This window comes from Rhea pennata, chromosome 11 (genome assembly GCF_028389875.1).
Source record: "Rhea pennata isolate bPtePen1 chromosome 11, bPtePen1.pri, whole genome shotgun sequence".
NCBI lineage: Eukaryota > Metazoa > Chordata > Aves > Rheiformes > Rheidae > Rhea > Rhea pennata.
Window position 1 is genome coordinate 3,409,052 of NC_084673.1, and position 27,997 is coordinate 3,437,048.

The window sequence follows — 27,997 nt, forward strand, 5'->3', positions numbered from 1 at the left end:
TAGTACACAGATATCAGAGAATCATAACAACACTTTTCTTCTTATTTCATGGAATATTAAATAGAAGCATGTTTCCAGCCTTGATAAGGAAATAACTTTTTGTATACACATCATCTGAACAGCTTCACACAGAACTTGACATAACAGGTTTGATGTACATAAACTAGCCCATTTACAATCTTGAAAAGCAAAAAACAACAAAAAAACCCAAAAACATACCTTATTTTCAATACTTTTAGGAAGCACTGTATTGCTTCATTTTTTCAAGCTTTTTCTTCAGAATATCTCCCTAAAAAGAAGTTAGTATTTTCACATAATCTTTCAACCCAGCAGCTAGGATTTCAAAGAAAAGATGAAATTTTCATAGACTTCCAGGTGAATCACAAGAGCCATCAATACAGCAAACCAGCCTAGTTCTGGATGAAATGCAATCAGAAAAAACAGGATTTTCTCCCGAACATGCTACAGATGCCAACATTTGTCCACAGAACATGAAATTCTGCTACAAGTTCCTGGATTTTGTAGAGTGTGCCTGCATGCCCTTGCATTGCTGGAAGCTATCTTTTGCTTCCCAGTTTTCCTGCCACACGAAAATGGAATGAATTTGAGCTCATACTCCCTTCTCAGCTCTCACTAGCTCAGGATGTCGGAATCGTTCCTGTTTTCCTACGGCTTTACTGCTCACAGACCTCCCTGTCCGGCATGCTCAGAGCAGTAATCCCTGGCTGGCTACGCCGAGATCTCCTCCAAAGCACGGTGACAGCGCGTTGGCGGTACCGAAGGTTTGGTTTGAAGCCAGTTACTGTGGTCAAGGCGACACGGCGTGGACTGAAACATACCGGTGCCAGGGCAGAACCCCCCACCCACCCCCTCCCAGCGCCCCGTGTCCTGAGCGCACCTCGGGAAGGGGTGAGACTACAGCCCTCCCGTCACCACAGCTCAGCGTCTCCCCCGCGGCCGGAGCCGTCCGTCCCCTCATGGCGGCGGCTCTGCGGGGATGGCGGGCGGGCGCCAGGCCTGGCCCCCCCGCCCCTCCGCGGGGCGCCGCCGCCGCGGCTCATGCCGCGGGGGAGACGTTGTCCTCTTCACGAGTGACCCCCCCCCCCAACACACACACACGCGCGCGCGCACACCCCGGGCCCGCGCCTTGCGGCCCCCGCGCCCCGCACCGGGTCGTTGCCATGGTTACCAGCCCTCCCGCCGCCGCCGCCGTTACCTGCTGCCCGGCTCTCCTCAACCGCCCCGCAGTTCAAACCTCCGCGCCCCGCCCCGCGCATGCGCGCTGCGCCGCGTCGCCACCGCCTATGGGCACCCGCTCCAACCCCCCCTCCCAGGCGCATGCGCACTACGACACGCGTCGGAAGAGTGAAGCGTGCGGCCGCGCTCGCTGTGCGCATGCGCCCTGGGGCGCGCGCGCTCCAGCCTGGGGGGGAGGGGGCGGCGTGTGGTAGGGGAGAGGCTGCCCGAGCGCTGCGCGCTTGGGGCGTAGAAGGCTGAAAATGGCCGAGCTCGGCGGTGCTTCCTGTCCTCCCGCTGCCAGAGCAGAGCTGCTCCTGGCATGGCGCAGCGCTCCGCGCCGGTTCCGGCCGGCCGCGAAGCTAGGCCGCAGCCCGCCCCCTCCCCCCCCCCCGGCGCCCACCTCGGGCAGGCCCCGGCCCTGCTGCACAGCGTTTGGGTGAGAAGAGTTGGGAGAGAAAAATAGAGAAAAGCAAAACCAAACAAATCAGGAAGGGGAAATTAGCATAATGTGATGTTGTGAAAGGACTAAATTAGTTCCTGGTGCCTTATCGCCAAGCAAAGATGAGTGGTGGCTTCCAAAAATAGCTTGCTAATGCTGGGAGGCAACGATGGAGGTCAATCCAATATAGATAAACACAGAGCTCTTGTTACTGGGATCCAAGAAGAGCTGTATCTTCTGTAGTAACTAGCTGCTGCTGGAGATGAGTAATTTCACATTCTTGCAGAAGAGGAATTTTTTTTTTCAGAAGTTCTTTCATGTCACATCTAGTTAACAAGGTGTTTGCAGGAATAAGCTTTGCTGCACTGAATGTTTCACACTGATTTTATTACTGTGGCATCCATATAGGTTTTAGTGAAGAGTTACAAGAGATAGACACAAGCATTTCTTCACTGAGTTAGAGAAAGGTGCACTTGGGAGTAGTAGCTGGCCAAAAGGTTGCAGCAATACACTTGGGAGTGCTTCATGTGGGCATGTACACCTTGATGGGGTTTTGAGTTGGTGATATTTTCACTTGTTTTTGAATGAAGAAGTGACTTCAGTCTAGTCTTTCAGGAAGTGTAGGAAATCATACATGGATTTGAGGTGGCCTTGTGTCAGAGGAAAAATAGAGGATCAGAACGGGATATGCTGCATGTGAACATCGATCAATTTTATAGAAATATCATGGGGGAGAAAGTGGTCCAGTGCCTCCTACATGCCTGTAGTTAATGCACAGTCCAGTAATGTTCAGATGGTTTCCATTTACAACTTGTCTTTCTTGGTGGATTTTGCTTAACATGATTCTGCCTGTTTTAGGTGCATTTTTTGAGCCCATGAAAAATATTTTCAGATGCATCTCAAAAAAATTGTCTACTGTGGAGACATTTTCCTCCAAATTTCAAAAAGTTTATTTTTATGAATAATTAAGAAAATAAGAACTGAAAACAGACAAACATCGAGAAAACAAACAAAACTTAAAACACGCTTCTCATGACACTCCAGAAGATTTCAGATACAACACACAGGGATTCAGGCTTTTGTGACAGGACTTCCCCCCAGCTCACTCAAGCTGCATGTGGGATGCACAATGAGGTACCTGGGCAGGTTCAGACACTTACCTATTAGCAGTAACCAACAATTCTATAAAGTTACAGTAGTGAAATAGGGGACCTCCCCTCCCCACCCGTCTTCTAAGGAAATAGGGAGCACGATGCTTTTTGCCAGCAGCAGGCACACATTTTGAAACTTTGGGATTTATTACTGGGTAAAAACAATTCTTTGGGCAGTTCTCCTCATCCCCGCACCAGGAATCCTTGCTGTCTGCTGAGAGGGGTGAAGGGATACCAGTGGCTCATGTGAAGCAGGGAAAACCAGTTACTCTTGCCAGGGCATTGCCCCAGTTTTAGAACCTGTGCAAACTGTGGAAATCAAGGAAGAGGGAAATAGTGGCATCCCCTGTTTTCCCTGGAGAACCATGGGAACATGGGTGTCCCATGGGACACCCAACACAGGGCTGGTCACAGAGGCAGCAGAGAGTAAAGGGCCCTCCCTCAAATGCAAAAGCTATTAGTTATGCTCAGTAAGGTCCTTTTGTTCTGACTAGGTAAAAGAAAACATGTATTTACTGATCAGATAGCTCTGGGAGGTGGGTTGCACAAGCCAGCGCAGGGACATGTGCCCTAGGCACTCTGGTTATGTTCTACACAGCAGTTGCTGCCACGATTGCAATGTAGCAGAGGCATATTCAAGCTAGGTTTAAACTGTCCAGCTCAGGGACTAATTGCCCCTTTCCAGCAGCACTGAGTTAGCATGGGCTAACTGCCCAGGTATTTGCCCATGCTCTCAAGACTGGTTTTGCAGCTCCTATTGAGGCAAGTGCTCCTCTGGCCAGGCTACAAATGAATAGCCTCCAAGCTATCTAGTTTAAAGCCAGCTTGTATTTTTCTACCTTACAAGGCAGCAGCAAAAGCACAACTGCAGCATAAACATACCCCAGGGCTCTCAGATCTTAAGTGCAACTTTATTTAGACAGCCAAAAATATATAAATAGGTAAATAAAAAACAAATTTTCTGGGTGCTTTAGGAGAGAGCTGCCTCACGGGTCCGTATTCCTCAAACACACTCAACTAGGATACCTTCATTTTCCCTTTCTCAGGAGCTGCCTCGTGGACAAGTGGCTGCTCGTCCCCATTCACGGACAGGATCCTCTTTTCTGGCGGCTGCTCCTCAGGCTGGCGGGCAATCAGCAAGCGGCAAGTAAGCAGGATCCCAAAGACTAGGGCATGGGCATAACGCTTGAGTGGATCCCCCACTAGCTGGTGGAAAAAGAGCACAGCCAGCACGAGGAGGAGGAGGAGAAAGTTGGCCACGTCCTTGGGGCGACCAGGCACCAGAGTCATGACAATGCCACATGCAACTTCCAGGGCACCGATGCTCTTGCGGAGAAGGATAGAGCTGACTCCCATCTTCTTCAGCATGGGAAGGGCCCGCACGTAGCTTTTGTAGGCTCGTTTCTGAAATCAAACAGTAATAGTGTAGAGCACCATAATGCGAGGAAGTAAAAAGGCTTTCAGTGAAATAGAGCGATCTACAATACAATGTAAAGATTGCTTCAGTTGCCACAGACCCCACTGGCCTGATACCCAGACCGTTCCCTTAAAGCTTCTGTTGGAAGGATATTCACACTCACCATCAGCCTGCAATTCCCCCTTTAAGGAGGAATATGTTGTCTCCTAGCTGGATGAGTCTCCTAGTTCTATACATTCTCTCCTATACATTGGAGTTCTATACATTGTCTCCTAGCTGGAAACCAGCTCTGCAGGGCAGCACCCACCTCCTGAGCTAGGACCAGGCCAAGGGTACCTTCTCCTGAAGTCTGAAGTTGCTATCACTAAAATTAACAGTGCAGAACCAGGGTATTAAAAAATACTTCTCTCCAAAAGTAGCATGCCCGTTATAATTAACCAGTGCACCTAGTCCCTGCAAAGCCAAAGGACAAAGCAAAAACAGAAGTTCCTTTCCACCTCGAAGCAACCAGAATATCCCAGTACAACCTTAGCACAAGACTATACATCAAAGTTGAGATTCACCAGGGCTTCTCCTCCTGTTCTTACAGAGCTTTACAATCTCTTCTTTCCTTCTGATAAAAGCAAGCTGAATTTTGCCATCCTTGCTGTCTGGTTTCTCCTGGATTTAGAAGCATTATAGTTACAATCTTCTTAAACAGACACCTCATTCTGACAGGAAAAAAAATAACATCTCTCCTTAGATACATTTAAGTTGTTGCACTTGAATATTAAGTACTGGAGACTTTTTTTTCTTCAGCTAAGTATTTGCTTTTCTTATTTTTTAAATAATGTTCTTAATTACTTTAATGTTCCTAATTAATTGCAATGTCTGATATTATTTCAATTTGCACTTGAATATACTATTCCTGCAGATATTCCTGCCACTGTGTTCTCTGATGCCAAATCAGGGAGAGAGAAATGGAAGCCCTAATCTCAGGTACATGGCTGTGCAGATCTCATGTGTGCTAATCAGAGCATAGATCTGCCTCAGATGTAATTGTGGAAACATTCATTACTGGCATACAAAACTTCCTCACTGCCCTGTAAACCTTGCTGCTTCCTTCTTAGAGAAGCTGATGAAGTGCTTCAAATGCAGCTAAAAAAAGTGTTCAGCATTCTTGTTACTAAACAGCTAAAGATCCCAGGACATTTCTACTCCAAGGGTATGTATTTTAAGAATGCACTTTAAATCTTCAGTGAAGAAAACCTCTCCTCAAAGCCTGTTGTGAAAAATACAGCTTTATAATAAGACCTATTAGAGTGCTTTATGGAATGGTACTATTTTCAATGTTTTAATACACCAGCTAATGTGCACTCTTTTTACTGAATGATATCAACTGTAAATTTGGTGTTGAAAGTAGGTAACAGAGGTTCTGTGTTTACTTGGGGCAAGAGGCCGTACTTAATGATTGGCAAGATCAAGTTCTCAGTCTCTGTTACATTACAGACCACCCTAGTGCACAGCACAGCAAAAAGCAAAAAAGCCTAATGAGCCATGAACATGTTATAATACAGAGTATTAAGAATGATAATGCTGTCAAATATTTGAACTCCTCTGCTTTCTCTTTTGTAAAAATGGGGATAATTCCTACATGTAGGCCTCATTCTTTTTGGAAAATAGGGAAGGGACTCTCAGAGAAGTAAAGTATTATAGAGAGCAAAAATTTTGCAATGCTTTTCAAGTTTCAGCGCTTTTTCCTGTATTTTTTTGTGCAGCAGCAGCTTAAGAACTTTATTTTCTGGACATTTTGTCTTCATCTCTTGCTACCCAGTTGTCTCTTGGTGATTCCTCTTGCTGAGCTCTCTAGGCTGGGGTGCAGGCAAGGCACTGCAATTCAGATGTTATTTGAGAGCTCAGGAAAAGCAGCTGGGCAGGTGCACAGATGGGAGAGCACAGAATGTGCTGGAAACTTCCATCACTACTTCTTAGGGGCCCAAAAATAATACCAACACCTTTCAGCCATTGCAATAAATGTAATAAAAACAGGGCAGGGAGGGAGCAGGAGAGCAAGCAAACAGACAGAAAGCAAAATGCAGAGGATGGTCCCCCAGCGTGCCTGCAGCTCGCAGCAAGTAAAGCTCTGCGGCAGGTTTGGCCCAGGGCAGAGAGCAATGAAAACTTGCTAACCAGCTGAAAAATGCACAGAGCAACTTCTCCTTCCTCTTCTCACCCTTTTCACATTTGCAAGAGGAGGAGAGGCTGCAATCTCAGCCTAGTATAATAAATAATTATAATAATGCAACTATTATTAATATCTTCTTCCTCTGGCTAAGAATCTCAATGCATTTCATAGTCACAAATAATCTTCATAGTCACAAATTAATCTCCACACAAGTTTGGTGAGGTAGGTACAGTCTTTGTCATTATCCTTGCTTTAAAGCACAGATAATTTTGAGAATGATTATGTGGCTTCCAAAGCCGGCAGGTATCTCTTTTTCCTTTTCTTCTTTTCCTGGGGTTACTATTCCCCCCCTTCCCCCCCCATCCCAGATCGACCTCCCTGCTATGCCCTCCCTCAGATTTTGCCTTATGGAGACCTTCATTTCCCCATGTTTTTGCAGGCATCAGAGTGCCTTCATACTCCATCCTGCTCGTTTCCCCTGCCTCCTCCCAACCCTGTCCTTACACACAGGAGGTTTCTCTGTAAACAGGCTCCAAGAGAGCCCAAGCAAAAGGCTGCCAGGGTAGTCTCCGTCTGCGTATTATTTGTTTCCCTCTGGATCCACCAAATAAAGAGGTGGAGAGGCTTTGGAGAGCCCCCTTCCCTCTCCCTGCTGTCGCTCAGGGCTCCATCGCCGTCTCTGTATCCCTCTGCAGACGTTTTGCTCCTGCTTGGCTGCTCCTGCTGCAAGGTTCAGGGGGGAGAGCCCTGCCAGGAGCACGTCTCCTACACTGCCGGCACCGCCGTACTCACCATCTCGTTGTAGGCATCTCTGCTGAGCCGAGGAGTCAGTTTGATGGTCCCCATAAAGACAAAGAAGAGCCCCAGGGCCACCGAGAGGGCAACGATGGTGATGGTCCTGGGAGATGCCATCGATCTGCTGCGAAGCGGTCCTAGCGAGGCCTTGCTGTGGCTGGCCGCTCGGGCAGGAGGTAGTCCGCCACCATGGAAGGAGATGAGGAATAAGGCTGCAGAAGCAGCAGATGACAGCGGGAGAGGGATTCGGCCTCCTCTGCTCAGCAGCCTCCGGGTCCTAGTGCCCCACAGCAATGCAACCGGAGCCAGGCCATCACTGGCACCTGCTGAGCTACAGGAGCACTCACCACTGCCATGGTTAAACAGTCCTCTGTTTCCTTGCGTGCTGCATAAGTTACACACGCAAAGCTGAAGCAGAGCCAGTTCTAGGGAGGTGGGAAGGCAGCAAAGCACATAGCACAGTTGCTCACTAGCGGGAAAACGATGACATTTTAGCAGAGGACACTGGAGCAGCCTACTAGAGAGTAAAGGGAGTTGGGGATCACTAGTACACAGACTGGTTACAAACATGCAGCGTTTTTTCAGATACTCAATAGCTAATACACAGGAAACCATATATTGCTTAATATATTTGCCCCAGAGGAGTAAAAGAGATGTCTTGTCCCTGTAATGGTCCTAGAATCTGATGTCCAAAAGGGGACAGTCAAGATACTGTGCTTCCCCACATCGCAGACAAGCTCTATCGCTTGTCCTGTACGTTTAGTCTTCAGAGACTGCGGGAACAATTTCCTGATGCTGTCTCACTTTCTGATTCAAAGTCATCATCTCACAGCGAGAAGCCAAGATATAATTATACAAACAGCACTGCTGGAAAACTACATCCCTCACTAAGAACTATAGACAAGATGCTGTAAAAGTGTGCAAAAATCTTATGCTCATGGGATAGCACAAGAGACGAGTGAGGAATCTCCCCCCTTGCCTCCCTTTCTGGTCTAGCATCTGTCTGTTGTAGCAAGTCCCAAGTGCTGACCCCACACATTTTAAGATTGCACAGTCTGAGAACTGACTGGTTGCAGCTGTTTTTTCCAAGATCAGCATTTGTTAGCACAGAAGTTAAAAATCTGTGAAGAATATCCAGAACTGTAACCCTTAAGGATGCAGGGACAAGTGCCTGTCCTAAGTAGTTTGTTAACCCTTTATTCACCTTCACCAGTTTTCTGAGTCAAGAGTCAAATTCCATGGCTTAGCTGTATATATGTATTCTTACTACTGTTCTGGCCTAGATGACCAGGATTAACCCTGAAGGTAATTTCAATACAACATAAGTGTCATAACTCAAACAAACAAACAAACAGAAAAACAACAAAAGTTCACAAAACAAGAGGGAAATCTTTCCTCACCTGGACTTACCTACAGTTTGTAGCAGCCTCATCTTTTGAGGAGGTGGTGAGAACTAGAAATAGCACTTCATGCAGCAGCAAGGTTTCCAGCATGGCAGGCCAGATTCAAAGTAAACTAGATTTCTGAATTAGCTGTCCCAGTGCAAACTGGTAAGAAAACAGCTTGTTGCTGCTGACTTCCTAGGGGGCATTTCATATTTAGGTATCAACAAGCATTAGCAGGGGACGGTGCTGTGGAAGAAGAGAAACTGATGTCTGTTGCCTCTTCATTTCAATTCACAGAAACAGTGAAATTTCTAGTTCCTGAAGTTTTTCTATAAAGTTCACTATCAACTTAAAAACACCTGAAATAGCCATGAAGCACACAGAGAACTAATGACATAACAGTATCAGAAAATATAGTGGGAATTTTAGTGCTTTGTTTTTGCATGCTGGTGGTGAAAATCCACAATACCAGGGAGATGGTGAAGAGTTTGAGGCTGCTTTGACCAGCAGACAAAGGAGAGATGTGAAGGGGAGGAAGGGATGATGAAGAGATACCAAAAATCATTTTGCCTCCAGAAATCTGATTGTCTCCACACAGATCAGGCATCCCAAGGTAACAGCAAAAATATTTATTTATTTCTATACACATTCCAAGAAAATAAATTAAAAACATAACCACATCCATTCCAGCCTTCAGAACATCTGGAGGTTTCTTCCTCAGCTCACAGAGCTTGCGTACCTGCCTGGCTCATCAGCGGGTGAACAGCAGCACCAGCTCACAATGAGCCGTATGCGGAAACATGTCAAAAGGTACAGCCAACGTGGGGGCAAACGGCTCTTCTGCTAGCTTCTTCCTGGGGTTGGGTGGACAGCACAATCTACAGAAAGCAAGATGTTCAAAGCGCATACTTTAGACCAAAAGCAGAAGCTTTCCCACTGCAGAGGGTGCATTAAGTGTTTGTATCTACTGTTTGGCTAACATCCAGGAGCGTCTGCAGTTGACACCAATAACAAGTATGGAGCCCCCTATATTGAATCCCAAACAGACGCTGAAAACTTCAGGGAAAAGCTGAAGGGTTGGTGGCAGGTTTAAGGCTTCACTTCTCACAAGCCATCCCAGCTCAGAGAAAATACCATGAGGAAATGGTCTTCAGTCTGGCAGTACCCTTCATAGGGTATCTGCAGGAGTTTTATCATCTGCAGATGTGTCTGCCCCAGAAAAGCATGTAATTATTTAATTAACCTTAAGCAGGTGACTAATCCCATTGACTTCACTTTTTTTTTTTGGATAGTGGACCAATGTTCTTGCATTGAACCTAGGGGACTGAATATCCCACTGACTGGCTAGGCCTGGATCACACCTGCAGAATTAATCTAGTGAAATTCAGTCACAATAAAATCTTCCTGAGCAACCATCAGATATTTGTGTCTTTGTCCTCATGGCACAGTAAGGTCTATCACTAATGTCAGTGGAAAGGAAGGGAGCAGGGTGCTCACTCAAGGAAGTTCCTCATGGCTTCACCCTCTGGCTTGCAGGAGATGTAGAGCAGCCTTCGGATGGCCTTGCAGTTTCGGATGGCTCGCACAACCCTGTAATCTGCAAAAACGGAAGGACACCAAGCTTGGCTAGTGAGATACCGTGACAGCATGTTCTCCAGAAGGAACAATTACAGGTCCAGCACCACAGAATTTCAATGAACTGACAGAAATAAAGGGAAAAGAGAATACTGCATATTTTGTCATGTCCTGTAAAAGACACAGGATTTCAGGAAACCAAGGATGCATCTCATGCTGCCAGCACCTCAGCCAATTCTGGCAGGGTAGAGCCAAGGGAGGACTTCTTCTGCTTCCCAGGAGAACAGATGATTAGAGAAGATCTGTTAAATGAAACAGTCAGGTAAAACCTTCCCTGTATACTTATGGGAGCATATCTGCATGCTGTGTCCTATTTAGGGCTTCCCAGGACACATTGGAGTGAGTGCAGGGAAGGCCACCAAGATGCTCAGAAGGCAGGAGCACAGCATGTATGAGGAGAGCCTGAGAACTGTGGCTGCTTAAACTGAAGAAGAAGGAGAGGATCCATTTACAGTCTTCAGGGGCCTCATAGAAGGGTTATAGAGAAGATTATAGAGAAGATGGAGCCAGACTCTTCTTGGAGGTGCACAGTGAGATGACAAGCAGCAACAGAAGTGTTGCAGCAAGGGGAAATTCCAGTTAGATGCATTAGGAAAAACATTTTTGAAGGGGGGGGGTGTCAGACATTGGGATGAGGCCAGGAGAAGCTTGGGGATTTCCATTCTTGGAGACGTTCAAGCCTCAACTGTAGGAAGCCCTGCACAACCTAATTAACTCTGAAGTCAGCTTGGTTTGGCTGGGGGATTGCACCAGAGACCTCCAGAGGCTTTCAATTCTCAAATGTTCTCTGAGTCTATGAAAGATGGAAGAAGATTAGAGTCTGCTTTAAGAGAAGGCAGACTCTACAGAAAAGACTGATGGACATGGCCCGCTTTTTGCCTTCTCACAAAGGAAGAGCCAAAAGCAGCCCCAAAGCCGCGTTTCAGCCTTATGAAAGAGTTGACTGTCTCAGAGCACACCACGAGCCTGCTGAGCTCAGTGGGGCAACAGCACCATGGCCAAGCTTGCCGACTGCAGAATTTCTTACTCCTTCTGAAACAGCTGCTTTTGGTTGCTGTCAGCAACCAGGTGAAGGACTCGACACTAAGTGAGCAAAGGGCTTGACATTCTCATTCAAAATTCCCTCTTTTAAGACTGAGAATAAATAGCATGTTCTCTTACGGAGTCCAGCCCGGGCTGGGTTCACCACAGCAACAAGGGGCCGGTCATCCTTCCACGATGACAGGAGTTGCGGTAACACAGTCTCTGCCTTCCCACTGTGAAACTGGCAGTTTGAAATTCCTGTGAAGCAAAATGGCAAACACACAGTGCAAGAACAGGCAATCGCTCAGATACGAAGAGAAAGAAGGTCTGCTTAGGCAAAGCAAATATCAAAGCATCTTATCATTGGAGGGTATTTGAGAAATGCATGTGTTATAGAAAGATGCTCCCCACATCAGCACTGACCATCTCTCCCAACTGATTCTGCACACTGTCCCAACCACATATTTCCCACATGATCGCCCAGCTCCAGTCTTATTATCACATCAATAACACAGCGAGGGAAGGAGCACAGTTACATCTTCTGAAAGCAAGGGGAGGGGGGCAGTTCTAACACGAAGTACCTCCCCTTTTTGGCACCACTGACTGCAGGTGAGTCTGAACTCACCGTTGAATGCCGCGTTCCACCTAGCATCCTCCACTGCCTTCTCCACTATCTCAATACCAATAACCTCAGACACCTGGCGAGCCAGAGAGAGACCAATTGTGCCTGGAAATGAGGGATACAAAAATACTCTGGAGTTACAAGCTGAAAAAACTAGGGGAGAGCAAGTCACAAGCCTAGTCATAGCCAGGCTCACACTATTCATGTTCCACAGCCGCTGGCTCACCCGTGCCACAGCAGACATCGAGGAGGACAGTGTCTCCAGCAGCCTGGCTCAGCTTCCCAACCTCCTGGTACAGCACTTCTGCTCCACGTGTGTTTACTTGGAAAAACGCATCTGGAGAGATGCGAAACTTCAGGCCAAGCAGCTCCTCAAAGATGTGTGGTTCTCCATAAAGGAGCTGGTAGGGTGACTGTTCGTGGGAACAGCGGGTCATAGTGCTCGAGGAACAAACACAATGAGCCATTAGGAGGCAGAGTTTGCAAAGAATTATTGTATTTCCATTTTTGCTCCTGGGGTGCTTGTCTGAAGGGGAGAATGGTTCTCCCCACACCTGCTTTTATTTCTTGTGAACATTTCAACAGTAAGGGATCTGTGACTTGCACAACATAAAATTCATCAGCAGGTCAAAATGACTGACTGTCAGACAGGAATTCTAGGATATATTCCCAGTTCAGCTGCTAATTTGATTCGTTGTTGTGGGAAGTCTCCTTTAGACGTTTTTTCTTTGGTTTCCTAGGCTCAAAACTCCCATGAGGTAAAACCAGAGTGTATTAAAGTATTTCAGGTGCTTCAAGATAAAGAAAAGATGTGACCATCTCAAAGTCCTGTTGGCAAGAAAGCCATCCAAGCATCTGTCATTCTCTTGAAGTGCTCCCTGAATTGGTAGAACTTGAGCATGATCAAGGATGGGTGAGAAAAGGGGAAAGCTTTGTTTTCAGTCTTCCCCTGGGGCATTTCCTCCATACAACAGCACACTGCAAGTTTTAGAAGTGTCAGCACATTTACCTCTCTTGGAAATAAAGCGAAGTCAAGGCACAAACTGCTCCAGGTCCACAAGTGAAGAACTCCTTAAGCAAGGCTTTCTGAGCAGTCAGTGCCTCCTGTCAAGAGCAAGAAAGAAAATACTGTACATGGGTAATCGCTTAGACACCTCGCACCAGCTATACACCCAGCCAGGAGGTCTGGTGCTCCCCTGAAAAGCCTAGATGTAACACTGCACCGTCATAAACCCCGTGCGAGGCTGAACACGGCATGAACAGCATAGTTCGGGCATCGTCACTGACCGGGTCCTGCCTATCCTTAGGTAGGTCCTGCCATTATTTCCTCTGTACCAGATGTCCTATAGGCTGGGGGACCCTGATACTGACTTGTCTCACTCGATACTAGATTTGTCCATAGGTCTGTGGATACAAAACTGCCCATCAGCAGCTTTTTGTGCATGTGAAGTGAAGCCTGCTTTAGCTGTGTAGCAATAAATCGATGCTTAATTCAGGACAGCTTTGAAATCTTCTACGTAAAATGGCTGCACTCCATCCAGAAACATCTGGTTAATGTCAGGCTTCGTGGATGAGGAGAAAGGAATAGCCTCTTTTTCCTTCTCCGTTAAATGGAAAAACAGGCTGCGCTCTCCGGACCACTGCCAGGCTCATGCCTGTTGCTCACTAGGACACCTGGACAAGGGTGCTCACTTCAGGCCCTTCTCAGAAACCTCCACTCTGTCTCCAGTCTCCTCCACCTTCCCCAGAAGGATGTGGGGAGTGGGGACACACCAGCAGCGGGACCTCCAGGCCCAGGCAGCCGGTGTCCTTGCTGCCAGGGTCCAGGTTCCCCATGCACTCACGTGGCCCAGCTGCTGGGGGTGGAAGGTGACGATGGCCATGGTGTGGCCGCGGCTGTTGGTGCGGACGACGAGCTCCCGCCAGTGTCCGCCGCGGTGGAAGAGGATGCAGGGCTCCAGCGGGGAGCGCCGGAGGAACTCCTCGTAGCACTGCGGAGGAAGGAAACGCGCTCGGAGGACAGCGAAGGCGCCTCAATCTACTGCCCTGGCCTTGGCGTGACTCTGCCCGAGACAGGCGGCCGCCCTGCCGTTATCGTCGGCTTTTTCCATTTCCTTGAAACGCACTGAGCGAAAGCTCTGCCAGAGTTTAGTTACTGGAAAGCAAGACGCTTCGATCATTTCGATGTACGATTTTCACACGTTTTAACAGATTTGCAGGATTTCATCGTCACTCGATTAACCTTGTCCGCCAGGTCAGTGTAGAGTTTCTCACGCTAACTGTTGTTCTCAAAAATACTTGGGCAAGGACTGGAAATTGTCACAACATGCAAATGGATTTGAAAGCCCCGCACAAGCACAAGCGTAGCCTTCCCCCAAATAAAATGTTATTGCAGCACCACTCTATTCCCCAGTCTAGACATAGATAAGATTTTGGGGGGGGGGGAGGAGGTTTTGTTTTGTTTTTACCTGGGCTACTTGTTTGTGTTTTGTGGGTATGTTCTCCATGTGGTCCGCTTTCACGCAGACAATATTTCTTGCTGGAGAGAGACAAGCAGATTTTAATTTAATTGCTTCCCTGCAGGGAGCAGTAAATGACTGCAGCGTCCAACAGGCTGAACTGTAGAAAGGTCTGCCCCCCAAAATTGTCCTCTTGTAAAGACAAGAAAAAGAAAAATCACAAGCAAAACTGTCTGATGCCTAAATTCCCCCGTAAACCCTATGAGATTCTGGGTAGCATGTTCTTCGTGTCATGCCAGAATTCCCCTGGCCAGCGACTGTTATCGCTGACTTCCGTGGAGAGGCGAGCGCTCGGACAGCTCGTTTAAATGCCTGGTAAAGCTTCAAGGGGAAGCTCAGCACCGGCCTTAAACAAGGGAGCAGGAGCAGAGCGAGCTGCTTTTCTAACCGGAGATCAGCGGTGTGGGCTTAAAGCAGCGAGGCAGTTTTGGCTGGCTTGGAGGCAGCGTTCCCACCGTCGGCTTAAACCCCAATCTTCTGCAGTCAGAGGTAAAGCACATCCGTGTGGCTATTTTCCGCACAAAGCCCCGCACCGTCCCCAGTCAGCACAGCCTTCCGGAGCGCCCGGAAAACCCGGGAATGCCGCAGATGGAAAGAGCAAAGATGAATGACCGAGGCGCTGCTACACCACTGATACCTTTTCTACCGCTGCATTTAGCAAATTACAAGCTGGGCTTTCTTCAACTAATAAACTGAGGTTTTAAAACTTAGCTAACGCCGGCTGCCGCAGGCTCGGGGGCGTTTCTGCTGGCACGCCATAGGATTCGGGCACGTCGCGGCAGAGGCTCAGCGGGAGCCCCGCGCGCTGCGGTGGCTTTCGACCCAGCGCCTTGTCCTGCGCTCACCTCTGCCAGTTCCCACGTACAAGCCCACGGTTTTGGGGTTCCCATCCGGTCCTTGGTTCACCGAGAAGGAGGATTTGTTTCGGTAGCCATTAATGACGGGCTAAAGGAAAAAAGAAGGAAAAGTAAAGTCTTAGATTAAAAAAAAAAAAAAAAAGTCACGAAGGAAAGCCAAAAGCTAGTCTAGGTGTTTAATTAGCAACGCAGGAAGAAACACACAAATGTGCAACGTGCAGAAACAGAGTTTGTGCTTAAGACCCCAAAAAATTGTTTTGGGAAGAAAAAACCAGCTCTCTGATAGAACGGTGACAGGTTTATCGGGGAGCGAGACCTGGGGCAGTCCAGGCAGGGCCTTTCAGAAACTAGACTGGTTCAAGTGAAGCTTGCTGGAGGCTCGGCTTGGACACAAAGCCAGGGCTCCTAGTCAGCAGGCCCATTTCACGCTCCTACAAGCAAGGATAGCAGCTGTCCCAGCCGTCACTGCAACCAGTTAATTCCCACTGCAAAACTCTTCAGGAGCTGAGTGACAGTCCACCCGGGCCTCGGAGCAGGCAGCATCCCCGTGAGATACTCACCGAAGGGACTATAGGACGGAGAGGACAGCAGAGTCCGCCAGGTCTGTGCGCATCTATGCCCGCTTCCTCGAGACGGGACGCCAGCGTCCGCAAAGCCTTCCTCTGGCTTTCGTACTTCACCTGCGGAGGAGTCCTAAGCCAGGAGCAGTCCCGCAAGGCCACAGGACAGCGGGAAGCTGTTGGTCGCCCAGCTCGCGTGGCTCGCACGAGGCAGGAGGGAACGCTGCAGGCAGGACGTAGCCCTAGAGAAACTTGGCCTTTTCACGGCACTCTGCACTGCCACCACTCCGAGCAACGGAGGGCGAAAGCCCGAGTCCGTGACCCAAGAGCTCTGGGTCCAAGGGAGTCTCTGCAGCCCATCAGAGGCCCTTAAGCCACCGCTCCCCGGCTGTCCTGTGCCGGACAGGACCACCGTGCAAGAACACGCTCCCAGGCTATTCGTTATCGCAGAGGCCACCCATAGGGTACTTCACTATTTGCTGTCTTTCAGAATAATTGAAGAATTAAAGAAGCAGTTAAAGGGGTCTGAACAGGCTAAAAGATTCAACAGCAGAGGTTGCTGGAGGAGGGATGGAAGGAGTAGCTGGGACAGCAAGGGACAAAAGTCCACGTGAACCCATCTTACCTGCAGCTGCTCTTCGTAGGGAAGCCTCCACAGCGGAGTGGCCACATCCGCTAACCTGGAAAGCGTAACACATCGACAGTGCCCAGCATTACTTGCCTCCCAATACAACCAGGTTTGCATCTGTGTGCTACAAAACCTGACACAGGGCACAAAGTACCGGCTGCCTGCTTGGTGGACAAGGCAGCTCAGATCTGCACTCTGGATGTTCATAACCAGTTTTGGTGAAAAGTCCCGTTCTGCAGGTGCCTTTCCTGCTCAGAGGGACACAGGCACCGCAGCCATCCGCTCTCCAAGGACAGGCCGAGCCTTTTGCAGCAGGTTGCCCAACGATGCCCGGGTGTCTGGGGTGTCCATGCGGCCCCCCTCGGGGGCAGCGCTGGGAGCAGCGTCTCCCCCAGGCAGCGACCCGGCAGGGAGATCTGCCTCCGGGCTGCTGGAGCCAAGGGAACAAAGCGTTCAGATGTGACTAAGCTCAGAGGGAAAAAGAAAAGAAGCGCAGACATAGAAGGAAAACGGACTAAGAGCTCAGGTTCCAGCTCCAAACAGGCTCTGCAGCTTCCTCCCACCAAACCAGGGGCTTTGACTCCCCCCTTGCTGCCCCGTCTGCTCTGAGAAGGGTCTGAGCCCCCCGGCGCTTGGCCCTAGCAGGGCAAGTCACATCCCCTGTCCCTTGACATATCCCTCCTGCGTCAGCTGCACGGTCGCGTCCTTGGCCACTGCTCTATCTTTTTGCTAAGACCGTACGAGACTAAATCTGCCGGGGAGGACTGCGTGGTCGCTGCGCTTTAGGAAGGGGAGGACAGACTGCTCACGCTCCCTGACCCGCCACCCGGACCGCCAGCATGGACCCCCGGGCCCAGGGCTCGTTCCCTTTCCCCCCCGGAGCGCTCGGTGCCTGAAAAGCTCCCGGCCGGCACGGGCTGGCCTCCCGCCGCGCGTTTCCCACCAGCATACCTCTTTTCCCAGGAGGAGCCGCAGCCCTCCGGGGCCTTCCTCTTCTCCTTCGTCTCCATCGCGCGGCTCTTCTCTGTGACCACGCTGCGGACCCGCTGCTGCGGGCTGCTCGGGGGAGCCCAGCTCGGGCCCGGCGGGCGGCGAAGGCGCCGGTGCATCAGCCCCACGCCGCGGGGCAGAGCCATCGCGGCGAGCCAAGGGACGGCGCGGCAACCCCGCGGCCGGCCCCCGGGGGAGCAGGACGCGCCGGCGGGGACCGGGCCAGAGGAGCACCGCGCTCGTTACCTGCTTTGCAAACTAAAGCACAGCACCGGAAAGCAAACCCCGTCGTTTGACCCGGGACGCGCGCTCCCACCATGCTCACAGCGGGTCAAAGGTGGCTGCGGCTCAGCGGCCCAGCCCCGTGACGGCGAGGGCGGGCGAGAAACGCAGCGGAAAGGGGCAATTAAAGACGATTATTTTCTCCTCCGCAGATGTTCCAACTCGCCCGCTGCAGCCGCCGTCGGGGTTGCGCCGCTCGCGCTCGGGCCCCGCCGCAGCGAGGGCCGCGGTCGGCCGCTTTCCGGCGCGGAAGCGTCCCCCCTCCCCGCGCCCGGCGGCCGCCCCGGCTCCGCAGCTCTCGCACCGCGAGACGCGCCGGCAGCCGCCTCCGCTGCCTGCCCGGCAGAACGCGGGGGCGCGCAGCCCGCAGCACAGCCGCACGCCACCAACTTACAATTATCCACGGACAGATTTTAAGTATGCCATTTCTGGCTTCAGTTAATCTAGGCTTCTTACAGACATCAAAAATCAGATCTCTAGGAATCAGCTCTACACTGCTATCACTCTAGTTTCCAAAGAGAGTGCAGAAGTCTTTTTTTTATATATATATATCCACCACAAAAGAACATTTTAATAACAGTTTAATATAATTTTAACTGGAAAGAATAAGGTCAGAAGTGCTCAATGCACTTTATTTTTGCTGCACAGTGCGTCACATCCATAACTAATTTAACTATAAAATCATATCAAATGCTGAATTAAGCATTTATCACTCACTGGACACAGACACTCCAACTTTCTTTAGGCAAAAGAAACCTTGTGCTATTTAGCTCTCCATTATTTTCATTATTTTTTCTTAAATATAGGAATTAATCCACCCCTGGCTTCCAGACTAAAGGTACAGAACTGAATAATGAAATAGAGAATATACAGATGCAGGTTGTGGCTTAAGTAGCATGTCTCTTGTACACAGCTGTAACAGGCTATGAAGATAGAGCTCAAGAAAAGTTTATACAGTTTCAGGGGAGTTTCTTCTTCATCTCCAGCCAGCGCCCAAGCAACAAGATAGAGGTGTGTTTGCAAACCCGCCCTCCTCCACTAGCAAGGTCATCTTCAGAGGCAGAAGCACAAACCCCACCAATTCCCCCAGTGGTTTTCACTCTATAGTGTGAGGAAAAGCACCATCTCAAAAACCAACAGTTCACTGCTAACCAAGCACCAAATATGGGGGGAAAAAAAATCAGGTATCCGCAAACTGAATTACCAGTTTCTGATCCAGCTTTTCTTCTGGCTTCTATTGACAAAAATCACTGAAGATGCTGTCGAAAGCGTGATTCACCTTGGAATCATTTGTAGCCTTTCACTTTCAAGGCGACTTTACCCACATGTCCTGAAATATCAAAGCTTTTATTTTGAAAACATTTCTAATACGCAGCAGGGGCCGGCCCAAAGACTCTTCTCAAGCGAAGCATCATCTTGAGCATTTGAAGATAAAAAAAAAAAAACAGATGCAACAAGTAAACGAACACTGCTCATGATAAAACCTTTCCAAAAGGCTTCTGATGTATCATGAGCAAGGAGCACAACTGCAAGGGATAGCATACAAAAAGCAATTTCCAAAGTTGAGCAATTGCATTCTCAGTTAAACATTTATGTTCTAAGTGCTGTCTGTGATGTTCTTGAAATCAGAGCGCAGACCTTTTGGCCTCACTTTTACCATTGAAAACCCAGCCAAGTCTCAGTATCTTTGATGAGGAAACCCGCCGGGTCCAGCCCCCCCCCTCCACGAGCACCACAGCCCGGCTTGCACCTGCCTGCTGGGCAGGGCCTGGTGTCCCTGGGACCGCAGGGGCCGTGCACCACCACAACCAAAGAAGGAGCCTGGAGCCTGGGAAGTAAAGTGCATCGACAGCTCGTTTACTTTAATGCGAAGGGCAGGTGTTTCCCTCAGGCGCCCCCGTAACACTGCCACCCCGTAACGCCCGCCCGCCGAACGAGGCCGGCCCTCGCCGCACACGCGCGCCCCGCGGTCTCCGACGATGCGGCTTCCACCCTGCGAGAGTAGCGGCCCGAGGCTGAGCCCGAAGGAACCGGGCCCTGCAGGGCTTCCGGCGCCGCCGGAGGGGCTGCCACGAGCACGGCTCCTCGGGGCTGCTGCTCGGGACTCGCTCCCGGCGTCCGGGAAAGGCGGCGGGACGACGGGAGCGGCTGCCGCTGCCAGCGCTGGCTTCGCCCCCGCCTCAGCGGCAGCCCGGCAGAGCACTGCCGCAGCGCCTCGGCGCAGAACGCACGGAGGAGGATCCTTCTCGGGACCGGGCAGGGAAGAAGCGCTGCAGCATCCGTGCCGGGGGCAGCCAGGCTGGCCGCAAACGCCCGCAGAGCGGCTCCCGGCCACGGCAGCGACTTCCGACGGGGTCTCTCCACGCGGCGTCGCCTCGCAGCCGCACCCGCACGAGGGCGAAGCGGCGGCGCGGGCCGGCAGTGCCCGGGCCGCGCCTGCTCCGGGGCAGAGCCGCCGCGAGGCGGGCGCGGGTGCCCTCAGAGCCCCTGGCCCGAGGGGCTGGTCATCTCCTGCAGCACCAGGTGCAGCAGGTGGTTCTGCTCGGGGCTGAGCAGCGGCCAGAGCTCGGCCTGCAGCGCCTTCAGCGCCTCCAGGTCCTTCTCCTGGCAGGCCAGCACGGCCGACTGCAGCAGCAGGAAGAGCTCGGCGGGCAGGTAGCCCGCTGCCGGCGGGCGCCCACCGCCCGGCCCGGGCCCCGGCCCGCTCTCCGGCGCCTCCCAGCAGTACTGCTCCAGCGTCCGCGCGTGCTCGGGCAGCAGCTTGGCCGGCGGCGGCTGCAGCAGCAGCAGCAGCAGCACCCGCGACACCTCGCAGCGCACCAGCGCGTCGCGGAAGGCGCCGCCGCCGCCGCCCGCCCGCGCCAGCGCCTGCGCCCGCGTCAGCGCCGCCAGCGCGCCCGCGTAGTCGCCGCCCAGCAGCAGGCAGGACGCCAGCTCGCCCAGGCAGCGCAGCGCCTCCAGCGGCAGCCGCGCCGCCGCCAGCAGCTCGGCCGCCCGCGCCAGCGGCGCCGCGGCGCCCGCCGGCCGGCCCGCGTCGCGCAGCGCCGCCGCCAGCTCCAGGCAGAGCGCGGCCGCCGCCGCCGGCTGCCCCCGCTCCAGGTGCAGGCGGGCGGCGAAGGCGCCGCAGCTCTGCGCCGCCGCCGCGTGCTCGCCGAAGCCGCCGCGCAGCGCCAGGCGCTGCCGCAGGTCCCGCTCCTGGCGCAGGAAGAGCCGCGCCGCCTCGGCCAGCGCCGCCGCCTCGGCCGGCCCGTGGAAGAGGCTCTGGGCGCAGCGCGCCACGGCCAGCTGGCACCAGGCCGCGTAGGGCAGGCTCTCCTGGGCGCGCAGCTCCCGCGCCAGCGCCGCGAACTGCTCCGCCGCCTCCGCCACGTTCGGCTTCCGCAGGAACCGCCGCCGCAGCTTGGCCGACACCAGCCGGTACCGCGACAGGAAGTCCCCGTCCCCGCCGCCGCCGGGGCCCGGCCCGGCCGCGGAGCCGCCGCCGCCGCCCGCGCCGCCGCCGCCGGGGCCCGCGCCGCCCGCCGCCGCCAGCATCGCCGCCGCCGCGCCAACGGCCGCCGCGCGGGGCCAACGGCCGCCGGGGCGCGTGGTGCCGCCGCGCTCCAATGGGCGCTGGGCGCTGGGGCGCGTGGTGCCGCCGCGCTCCAATGGGCGCCGGGTGCTCGGGGCGCGTGGTGCCGCCGCGCGGCCAATGGGCGCTGGGGCGCGTGGCGCCGCCGTGGGGCCAATGGGCGTCGGCTGCTGTGGCGCTGTGGGAGGTGGTCGAGGGAGGGCGAGGCCTCGCCTTGGCCACGCCCCGGAGAGGGCGGGGCCAGGCGAGGGCTGTGAGGGCTCCTCCTAGCAACGGGTGCCCGCGGGGGACACGGGGCTGCGGGCGGCTGCCGTGGCGGCTGCGCAGGGCCCCGCTCGGTCCCGATCCCGATCCCCGGATCCCGGCGGGATCATAGCGCATCAGCTCCCGCTGGGGAGGCGCTTTCTAATGTACGGTGGAAGTTTTAGGCTCCGTGCGTTACGCTGTGCAGGAAGGTTTGTTCGGGCCAAGTTCCACGCTCAGGAGGAGCTTTGAGCCTTCCGGAGGCTCAGTAGGGACCTGCTGATCCTGTAAGTGGAACTGTGGCTCCTCCCGCCTCACCTGGGCCTCCTTTAGTTGCGTTCCTCTTTCCTCGTATCACTGTATCGGCTTCAGTTTCTCCTGATTCAGTCCTGTGCAAGTATAGGCTTAAAAACCTCAGTTTGTTTCTAAATGTCGGAGAGGGCTGTTGTTCCCTGGAGGATCGCCAGTTTGCAGGGGACAGACATGCCGTTTCGGTCTTGGGGGAAAAGAGCTCCTCCGGCCCGCTGCCCTCGAGGACGGCGCCCTCAGGAACAGGCTGAGGGGCGAGCAGCTCTGAGGCTGCTGATTGCTTCGCGCTGAGCTGCTTGCCTTGACCATAAAGGAAACAGGATATGGTACAGGGCACCGGCTTCTCGGAAGCCAGCATCAGCCCCTTCAGCCCTGGGGTTTTCTCTTTCTGTCTGCTTTGCTTTCAGCCCTCCCACCTGCACGTCCTTCCGAGACCCGCCGTGAGCATCACAAGTCCCCGTCTTCTCTCACCCTCATCGCATTTTCCCCGTAGACAGGGAAGCCTGTGCTGGTACCGTGTGTCCCTCTGCCCCTGGGCGCAGCACACGGGCCAGGTGCACCACTGCACTGAAGTGAGGATTTATGCTCTCTGCTGCTACTACTTTTTTCTGGCAGGAAGATGTCAAGAGATTCTATGAGGGGCAAACTTGACTGCAAGAACTTAGAGGTTTCCTTCAAGCTGCACAGTGCATACACGTACTCTGGTGTTGCGATGCTGAGGCTTCTGAACCGCACGTTTTGGCTTTGACTCTTGTTAGCGCTGATTGGAAGAGAACAGCTTTGTAACCTTTAATTGCAGCTTTCCACAGGAAGAGCTTGGCTTTCGGCATTTCCCCCTACCCCCACTGAAAGGAAACGTTACCCCTCTCCCCTGCTCTCAGCGTGTTTATTAGCACCAATAACAGAGGAGGGTGAGTCTTGTCATCCCCTGAGTTTCAGGTCCTCCTTTGTAACAGAGCTAAAGTGAGATTTAGGAGTTACTTGGACATTTACTGGAAAGATCAGAAGATTCAATCTTTAACAAAACATTTTATTCTCCCAAGTTTTCCTCAGATATTTGAACTAAGTAGTTACTAAAACAGTTCACAGTCTGAATGAAATCCTCCCCAGTCCTAATTGCCCAGTCTTAATTGCCTTTGCTTGCCTAGTATGTGAATCAGTTTGTTTCTCCAAGCCTGCAGTCTTCTAAAAATAAGTGAACAGATGATATGTGAGCATATGAAAGGGAAAAAATATCCAAGCAGGGAAATATCCTCTTCTTTGGGAAGAGAATAGGCAATGAAGAATAATAAAGGCCAAAAACTTCCTTATCCCTTGCGGGCTCCATTTCAAGTCAGTGCATAAAAATAATGCTTAAGCTGGGAACACCAAAGCCAGCATCTCATTCTTGAGGTCCACAGGACTCACACAAGCCTTAGGCACTTCTGTGTTGCATCCCCTTTGGCTGATGCATCCCTGCTGGAGTAATGTTCCTAGTATGGTCCAAGCCTGAAACGAGTGCTGTGCCGTGGCCAGGCGAGGAATCTGCCAGTCCTGCGTGAACATGCCAGTGAAATGGGCAAAGGAAAACAGCTAAAGGAAGCTCAGTCACCTGTGTGAATACACAAAAAAGAGGCTGCTGTTACAAGGACAGCAGTAAAAACAAGAGAAAAGAAAGTGCATTACCTTAGTTTGGGGTTGCAGGAATTGTAAGGTTCCCTCACATGACTGTCTTAGAAGCCCAGCAGTGCACATCTCCGAGCTCCAACCTGGAGCAAAATATTCATCTGCTCCCCAGTGATGCTCTAATCAGCTTCTCCCTCCCCTTTTCTCAATTCTTCTGCACTTCATCTTCTCCTTTGTCCATTTTGTGCTTTCGCTGGTATGGAGGTGATGTGGTACTTAGACAAGATTCACAGCAGATTCCCATTCCTGCTCTTCCCTGACTCCTCTTCGTCCTATCAAAGCAGCCTTCCTCTGTCCTGGGCTCTGTCCCTTTGCCCTTCCGTAGGCTAAGTGGAGATCCTAGGCCAAAGTTGTTTCTCCTGTGGCACCCCCAGCCTTCATTCTTCCTAGGAAATAATCCCTTCAGTTGTGTGCACACAGCTGGTACAGAAAAGTGAGGCTTCAGCTATTCTTTTCCTCTTCATTTACCCCCATGGGTAGTTCTAGTCCTGATGGTGCCAGTGGAAGAAACATGAAAAGGTTCGAGTTTCTTCCTCCATCATCCTGGCAAGTCTTGTCTGGTAAATACCAGCAGTCAGAGCAAATCCTTGGTGAGAATGTCCTACGCCCAAGACCTTGGTATCCACCGGAATGCCTAGACTTCAGTCACAGATCTGCTGTAGCTCAGCCCTCCCTGGTTCCTTAGGAGAGCTCTCTTCAGCCTGCCCCGGATGGTGCAAAGCACAGCCCTCCGGAAGCTGCTGGACAGGAAGAAGAAGATCACTGGGTCAAGGCAGCTGTTGAGGGCTGAGATGCAGAGCACAAGTTCATTAGCGAGATGGAGACCCTGCTTCCAGGGCAGACTAGAAATGACCCCCACTTGCGCAAGGACATAAGGAATACGGACAACGTGATAGGGGGTGAAGCATATGATGAAGATGATCAGGACTATGAAGGTCTTGGTGATGGCTTTCATGCTAGTCCTCTTGTTCAGCTGCTGAGAATTCACTGAAGAGACTTTATTGAGCTTGGCAAATATCTTGCTGTAGAAGTAGAGGAAGAGCAGCAGTAGGATAAAGAAAGTGGTTACTGCAACCATGTTAAAGGCTGCTGCTAGAGTGCTTTTGCTCCTGAAATGGAAGCATTTATGATCACAGGGCCCTTTTCCTTTTGTCTCAAAAAAGAAAGGTAGCATGAAAGCTGAGTGCACCAGCCAAACCACCCCAGAGGCCATGGTGCTACAGGACGTGGTGTGAATCTTAAACTTCTGGAGGGGACGGATGATCTTTAGGTAGCGGTCCAGACTGATCAGACTGAGGAACGTCATGCTGACGTACATATTGAGATAGAAGAAGGCCCCAACAATGTTACAGAAGATCCGGGGCCCACTCTTGTTTTGATAAGCTATGCGGAAGGGCAGGCAGAGGGAGAGCAACAGGTCAGACAGAGCCAGGTTCCTCATGTACACAGTGATGGAGGTCTTCCGCTGCACGCTGCACAAGAACACCCAGAGCGCGAGAGTGTTGCTGAGCAGCCCGATGATGAAGATAAGGGAGTACATCACAGGGAGCGTCACAGACAGGAACTCATCTTGGATCTGACAGGAGGAATTGCCTTGTCCGTATCCCATAATCTCGCCAGCAGGAAAGGGAGTGCTTAGAGGGTCCATCATCTAGAGCCAAGGATCTGTAGAGAGAAATGCAGAAGGTGTTAGAACTGACGTGCACAAAAAGGCTCCACACAAGCATCATTCGTTTTCTGATACACCTGTGTGGTACCTGGGTGCCTTGAATTGCTACAAACACAACCTTGCAGTCCCCCGAACTTTTATACAAAAGCTGCCAGCGTGGCTAGTGTGCAGAAAACCACCCTGGGGACCTAAAAGCACTACCCTGTACAGGTTGATACACTGGCTTTGCACCAGGAACTGGCACTGACTTCTCTCCCATCTGGTTCACAAGTATAGGAAAATGTCCACAAAGAATCTGTGTGTTAAGCACCAGAGAGAAAATAGACACCTGTCCCCCAGCAGACTGGCCCAGGAGGCAGGCAGCACTCTCCAGTCTCAGCTGCAGTGACCAGCTTTTCTCCTGGCTTATTTCATGCTGTTTTGTGCTACCAGCTGTTAAGAGCGGATGTCAGACTAGACTGGTAGAAGTTATCTGCTGTGTACTAGATAAGCACAGCCCAATCAATAGCAAAACCTGGGGTTCCTCAGGAGGGGAAACCCACCTTTTGGTTATACATGAGTTCTCTGGGTATAGCAAATGAATTCAGGCTCTATGCAGGGAGAGAATTATGGATATCTTGACCTTGTTGAGGGATGATAACCAGATCTATCAGAGCTCCTTACTATTACCTTTGAAGCTGGGAAATCAAGCCCATGCCTGGCTGTTCTTTCATTCCCACTCTGCTGTTCTCAGATACTTGGTCCACTGGAGAGGCAGAGCCTCCTTCATCAGGCTCTTCACCCACTCCCCTGCCCAGCTATCTCCTTTGTGCATCTCCCTTCTCCCGCAGTGATTCCAGCTGCGTGCTCCTCGCACAATGCAGGATGGTGGGACAAAGAGGTTCCAGCCAGACCCGCCAACGTGTTCCCAAAAACATCAGTACCATTGCGAGGTGTCTTGGGGCTAATGTCAGCGTGACTGTATGCACTAGCTGCCAACAACCCTGGTCTCCCCCTTCCTGAGCCTGTGCTCTGCCATGGGCCCGGCTGAGCCAGCTCTAAACTGCCTTGCTCGGTGCTGCGGCCACAGCCAGGCTCTCTGCCGGGTGCCCGCAGGAACCACTGCCGAGCTCTCAGCACTGCCGGGGCAAGGCTCTTCGCGCTGCCCCCGCTAGGTAGGTTAAAGCCAGCTCTGCTGCCTTCACATGGGACTGGCACAGGCTGAGCACCAGGGAGGGAGTGCGTTATCTCCGACACAGTGTGCATGCACAGATGTTCCACCCTCCGCACGCTCGTTCATCCACCAGCCCCTCTCCTGTGAAGCGAGATGTGTGCATGCCCGTTCCTCTGAGCTCACCTTTCCCAATTAATTTGGCTCCCCTACAGCTCCCGCGGCTACGTGCCTTGCCTGAGCTCGGCGGGGGTCTGGTGCCCTTGCCAAGCTCGCAGCCGGCTGGACCGCGCGGGAGGGCTCACTGGCAGCGCTGGTCCTGCACAGCCAGGCCATGTCTCACACCTCCTCCTCCTCAGGAGCTGGAGGAGGGCACAGTGTGTGTGTGGTGCATGCCCAGCTCTGGGTTCAGCGCTGTTCTCAGGAGCTTTTCCACCTGCGGTGCTGCGGGGCTCCTCTGCCTGCGAGTGAAAGCAGGGTGTGAGCTCTCGCTGCCAAGGGGCAAGCTGCTGACGGCGCTGCTGCAGCCATCGCTGGCGCAGCTGGGTCAGGTCGTGCAAAGAGACACCCTGCCCCAGTGCCCACGGCTTCAGCAGCGACCTCCGCATGAGCACCGCTCCTTCCACACGCACGAGCTTGCGTTTCCCGTGGCTGGGGGCTGCTGGCCTGGCTCCTTCCCAGCCCCGTCACCCTTCACTCCCTTCTCTGCTTTCTGTGATGCCGAGTGACTCACAGCTGCAGAAACCTGCAACTTCTTCCCATCTGCTATAGCTTCTCTAATACCCTTCTCTACTTCCCTTGCACACGTCCCCGGCACTGGCTGCAGGGCACCGCTAGCCTCGGGCACAGCTGGAGCCACAGCACAAGCTGGATTTCCTGCTTTTGAGTCACAGTGCTTTAAAACCACTGTGGATTAAATGCCTCAAATTCACTACAAGAGTTTCTGGTTTGCTGCACAGAGGTGTTGCCAGCAGGGACCTGATCGCTGCATACCCAGAACCTGGGGACATCGGCGTGCAGCTGCACGCATACCCACCATGGTGCCTGCTGCCTGAGGGACCTGAGATCTCACAAGGGTCCGCACCAGCCGCCAGGTGTGCACGGAGCCGTGTTCACCATACAAGCATCTATGGAGCAGTGCATGTCATCCCGGCGCGTGCTAATGCGTATGCTGCTGCATGAGCACGTGCACAGCGACATGGCAGTGCGACCACTACATGCAGGTGAGAGGCTGTGCATCGATGCGCGCGCTTTGCGTGTGCTTGCACGGCTGCGGCGGGGCTGCGAGGGTTTGCTTGAGCGTGCCGTGCTGTGCCAGGAGCGGATCAGCGGAGTCAGTCCTCCCGCGTGCATTTGCGAGTCCAGCTGTGCATGAGTCCAGCTGAGCGTGCAGTGTGGTGGTGTGTATGGTGGCAGATGTCCCTGCCTGTCCCTGGCTTCTCCCTACCCAACCCCAGACCATGCTTTCCCCATTAGCTGTAGCACCTGTGTGACTACCAACCTGCTGCACTAAGCCCCCGAGCCCTCTTCCCCCCAACACTTGCAAAGATGAGAAACATTTCTCAGTGACTCATAACGAGAAGAAAAGCCACCCCGGAGTCACCTACCTCAGCACCTCTCCTCTGCTCTTTTGCCTGCCGTAATAGAGGTTCCTGCTCTTGCTGGGGCCCCTATAAGCTCTTGG

At 52.3% G+C, this 27,997-nt stretch overlaps 4 protein-coding genes across 6 annotated transcripts; all 4 read right to left on the reverse strand.

Moving 5' to 3' along the window:
- Positions 1-3,719: 3,719 nt before the first annotated feature.
- On the reverse strand, positions 3,720-7,405 carry TMEM35A (transmembrane protein 35A). The gene is made up of 2 exons (XM_062584658.1): positions 7,203-7,405; positions 3,720-4,233 (listed from the first exon to the last, which is right to left on the reverse strand). The coding sequence occupies exons 1-2, from the start codon at positions 7,320-7,322 to the stop codon at positions 3,847-3,849; spliced, it is 507 nt and encodes a 168-aa protein (XP_062440642.1). The 5' UTR covers positions 7,323-7,405; the 3' UTR covers positions 3,720-3,846.
- A 1,793-nt stretch (positions 7,406-9,198) lies between these two features.
- TRMT2B (tRNA methyltransferase 2 homolog B) lies at positions 9,199-17,964 on the reverse strand. The gene is made up of 12 exons (XM_062585021.1): positions 17,386-17,964; positions 16,432-16,486; positions 15,807-15,926; positions 15,235-15,334; positions 14,339-14,409; positions 13,715-13,861; positions 12,880-12,974; positions 12,097-12,311; positions 11,874-11,975; positions 11,387-11,506; positions 10,088-10,187; positions 9,199-9,468 (listed from the first exon to the last, which is right to left on the reverse strand). Exons 1-12 carry the CDS (start codon positions 17,568-17,570, stop codon positions 9,342-9,344), a joined length of 1,437 nt encoding a protein of 478 aa, XP_062441005.1. The 5' UTR covers positions 17,571-17,964; the 3' UTR covers positions 9,199-9,341.
- Positions 17,965-19,542: 1,578 nt separating this feature from the next.
- On the reverse strand, positions 19,543-21,240 carry LOC134145268 (40-kDa huntingtin-associated protein-like). The gene has a single exon (XM_062584628.1). It carries the CDS (start codon positions 21,238-21,240, stop codon positions 20,185-20,187), a length of 1,056 nt encoding a protein of 351 aa, XP_062440612.1. The 3' UTR covers positions 19,543-20,184.
- Positions 21,241-22,871: 1,631 nt separating this feature from the next.
- Positions 22,872-27,968, reverse strand: LOC134145327 (probable G-protein coupled receptor 34). 3 transcript variants are annotated; one of them, XR_009959583.1, is made up of 3 exons: positions 27,921-27,968; positions 23,533-25,159; positions 22,872-23,420 (listed from the first exon to the last, which is right to left on the reverse strand). XR_009959583.1 is itself a non-coding variant. In XM_062584720.1 (2 exons), the coding sequence occupies exon 2, from the start codon at positions 25,143-25,145 to the stop codon at positions 24,129-24,131; it is 1,017 nt and encodes a 338-aa protein (XP_062440704.1). In that variant the 5' UTR covers positions 25,146-25,159; positions 27,921-27,968; the 3' UTR covers positions 22,872-24,128. The 3 variants fall into 3 exon arrangements, 1 of the variants encoding a protein (XP_062440704.1); XR_009959582.1 differs by having other exon boundaries at positions 23,399-23,420; positions 23,495-25,159; XM_062584720.1 differs by having other exon boundaries at positions 22,872-25,159.
- Between the last annotated feature and the right edge of the window lie 29 nt (positions 27,969-27,997).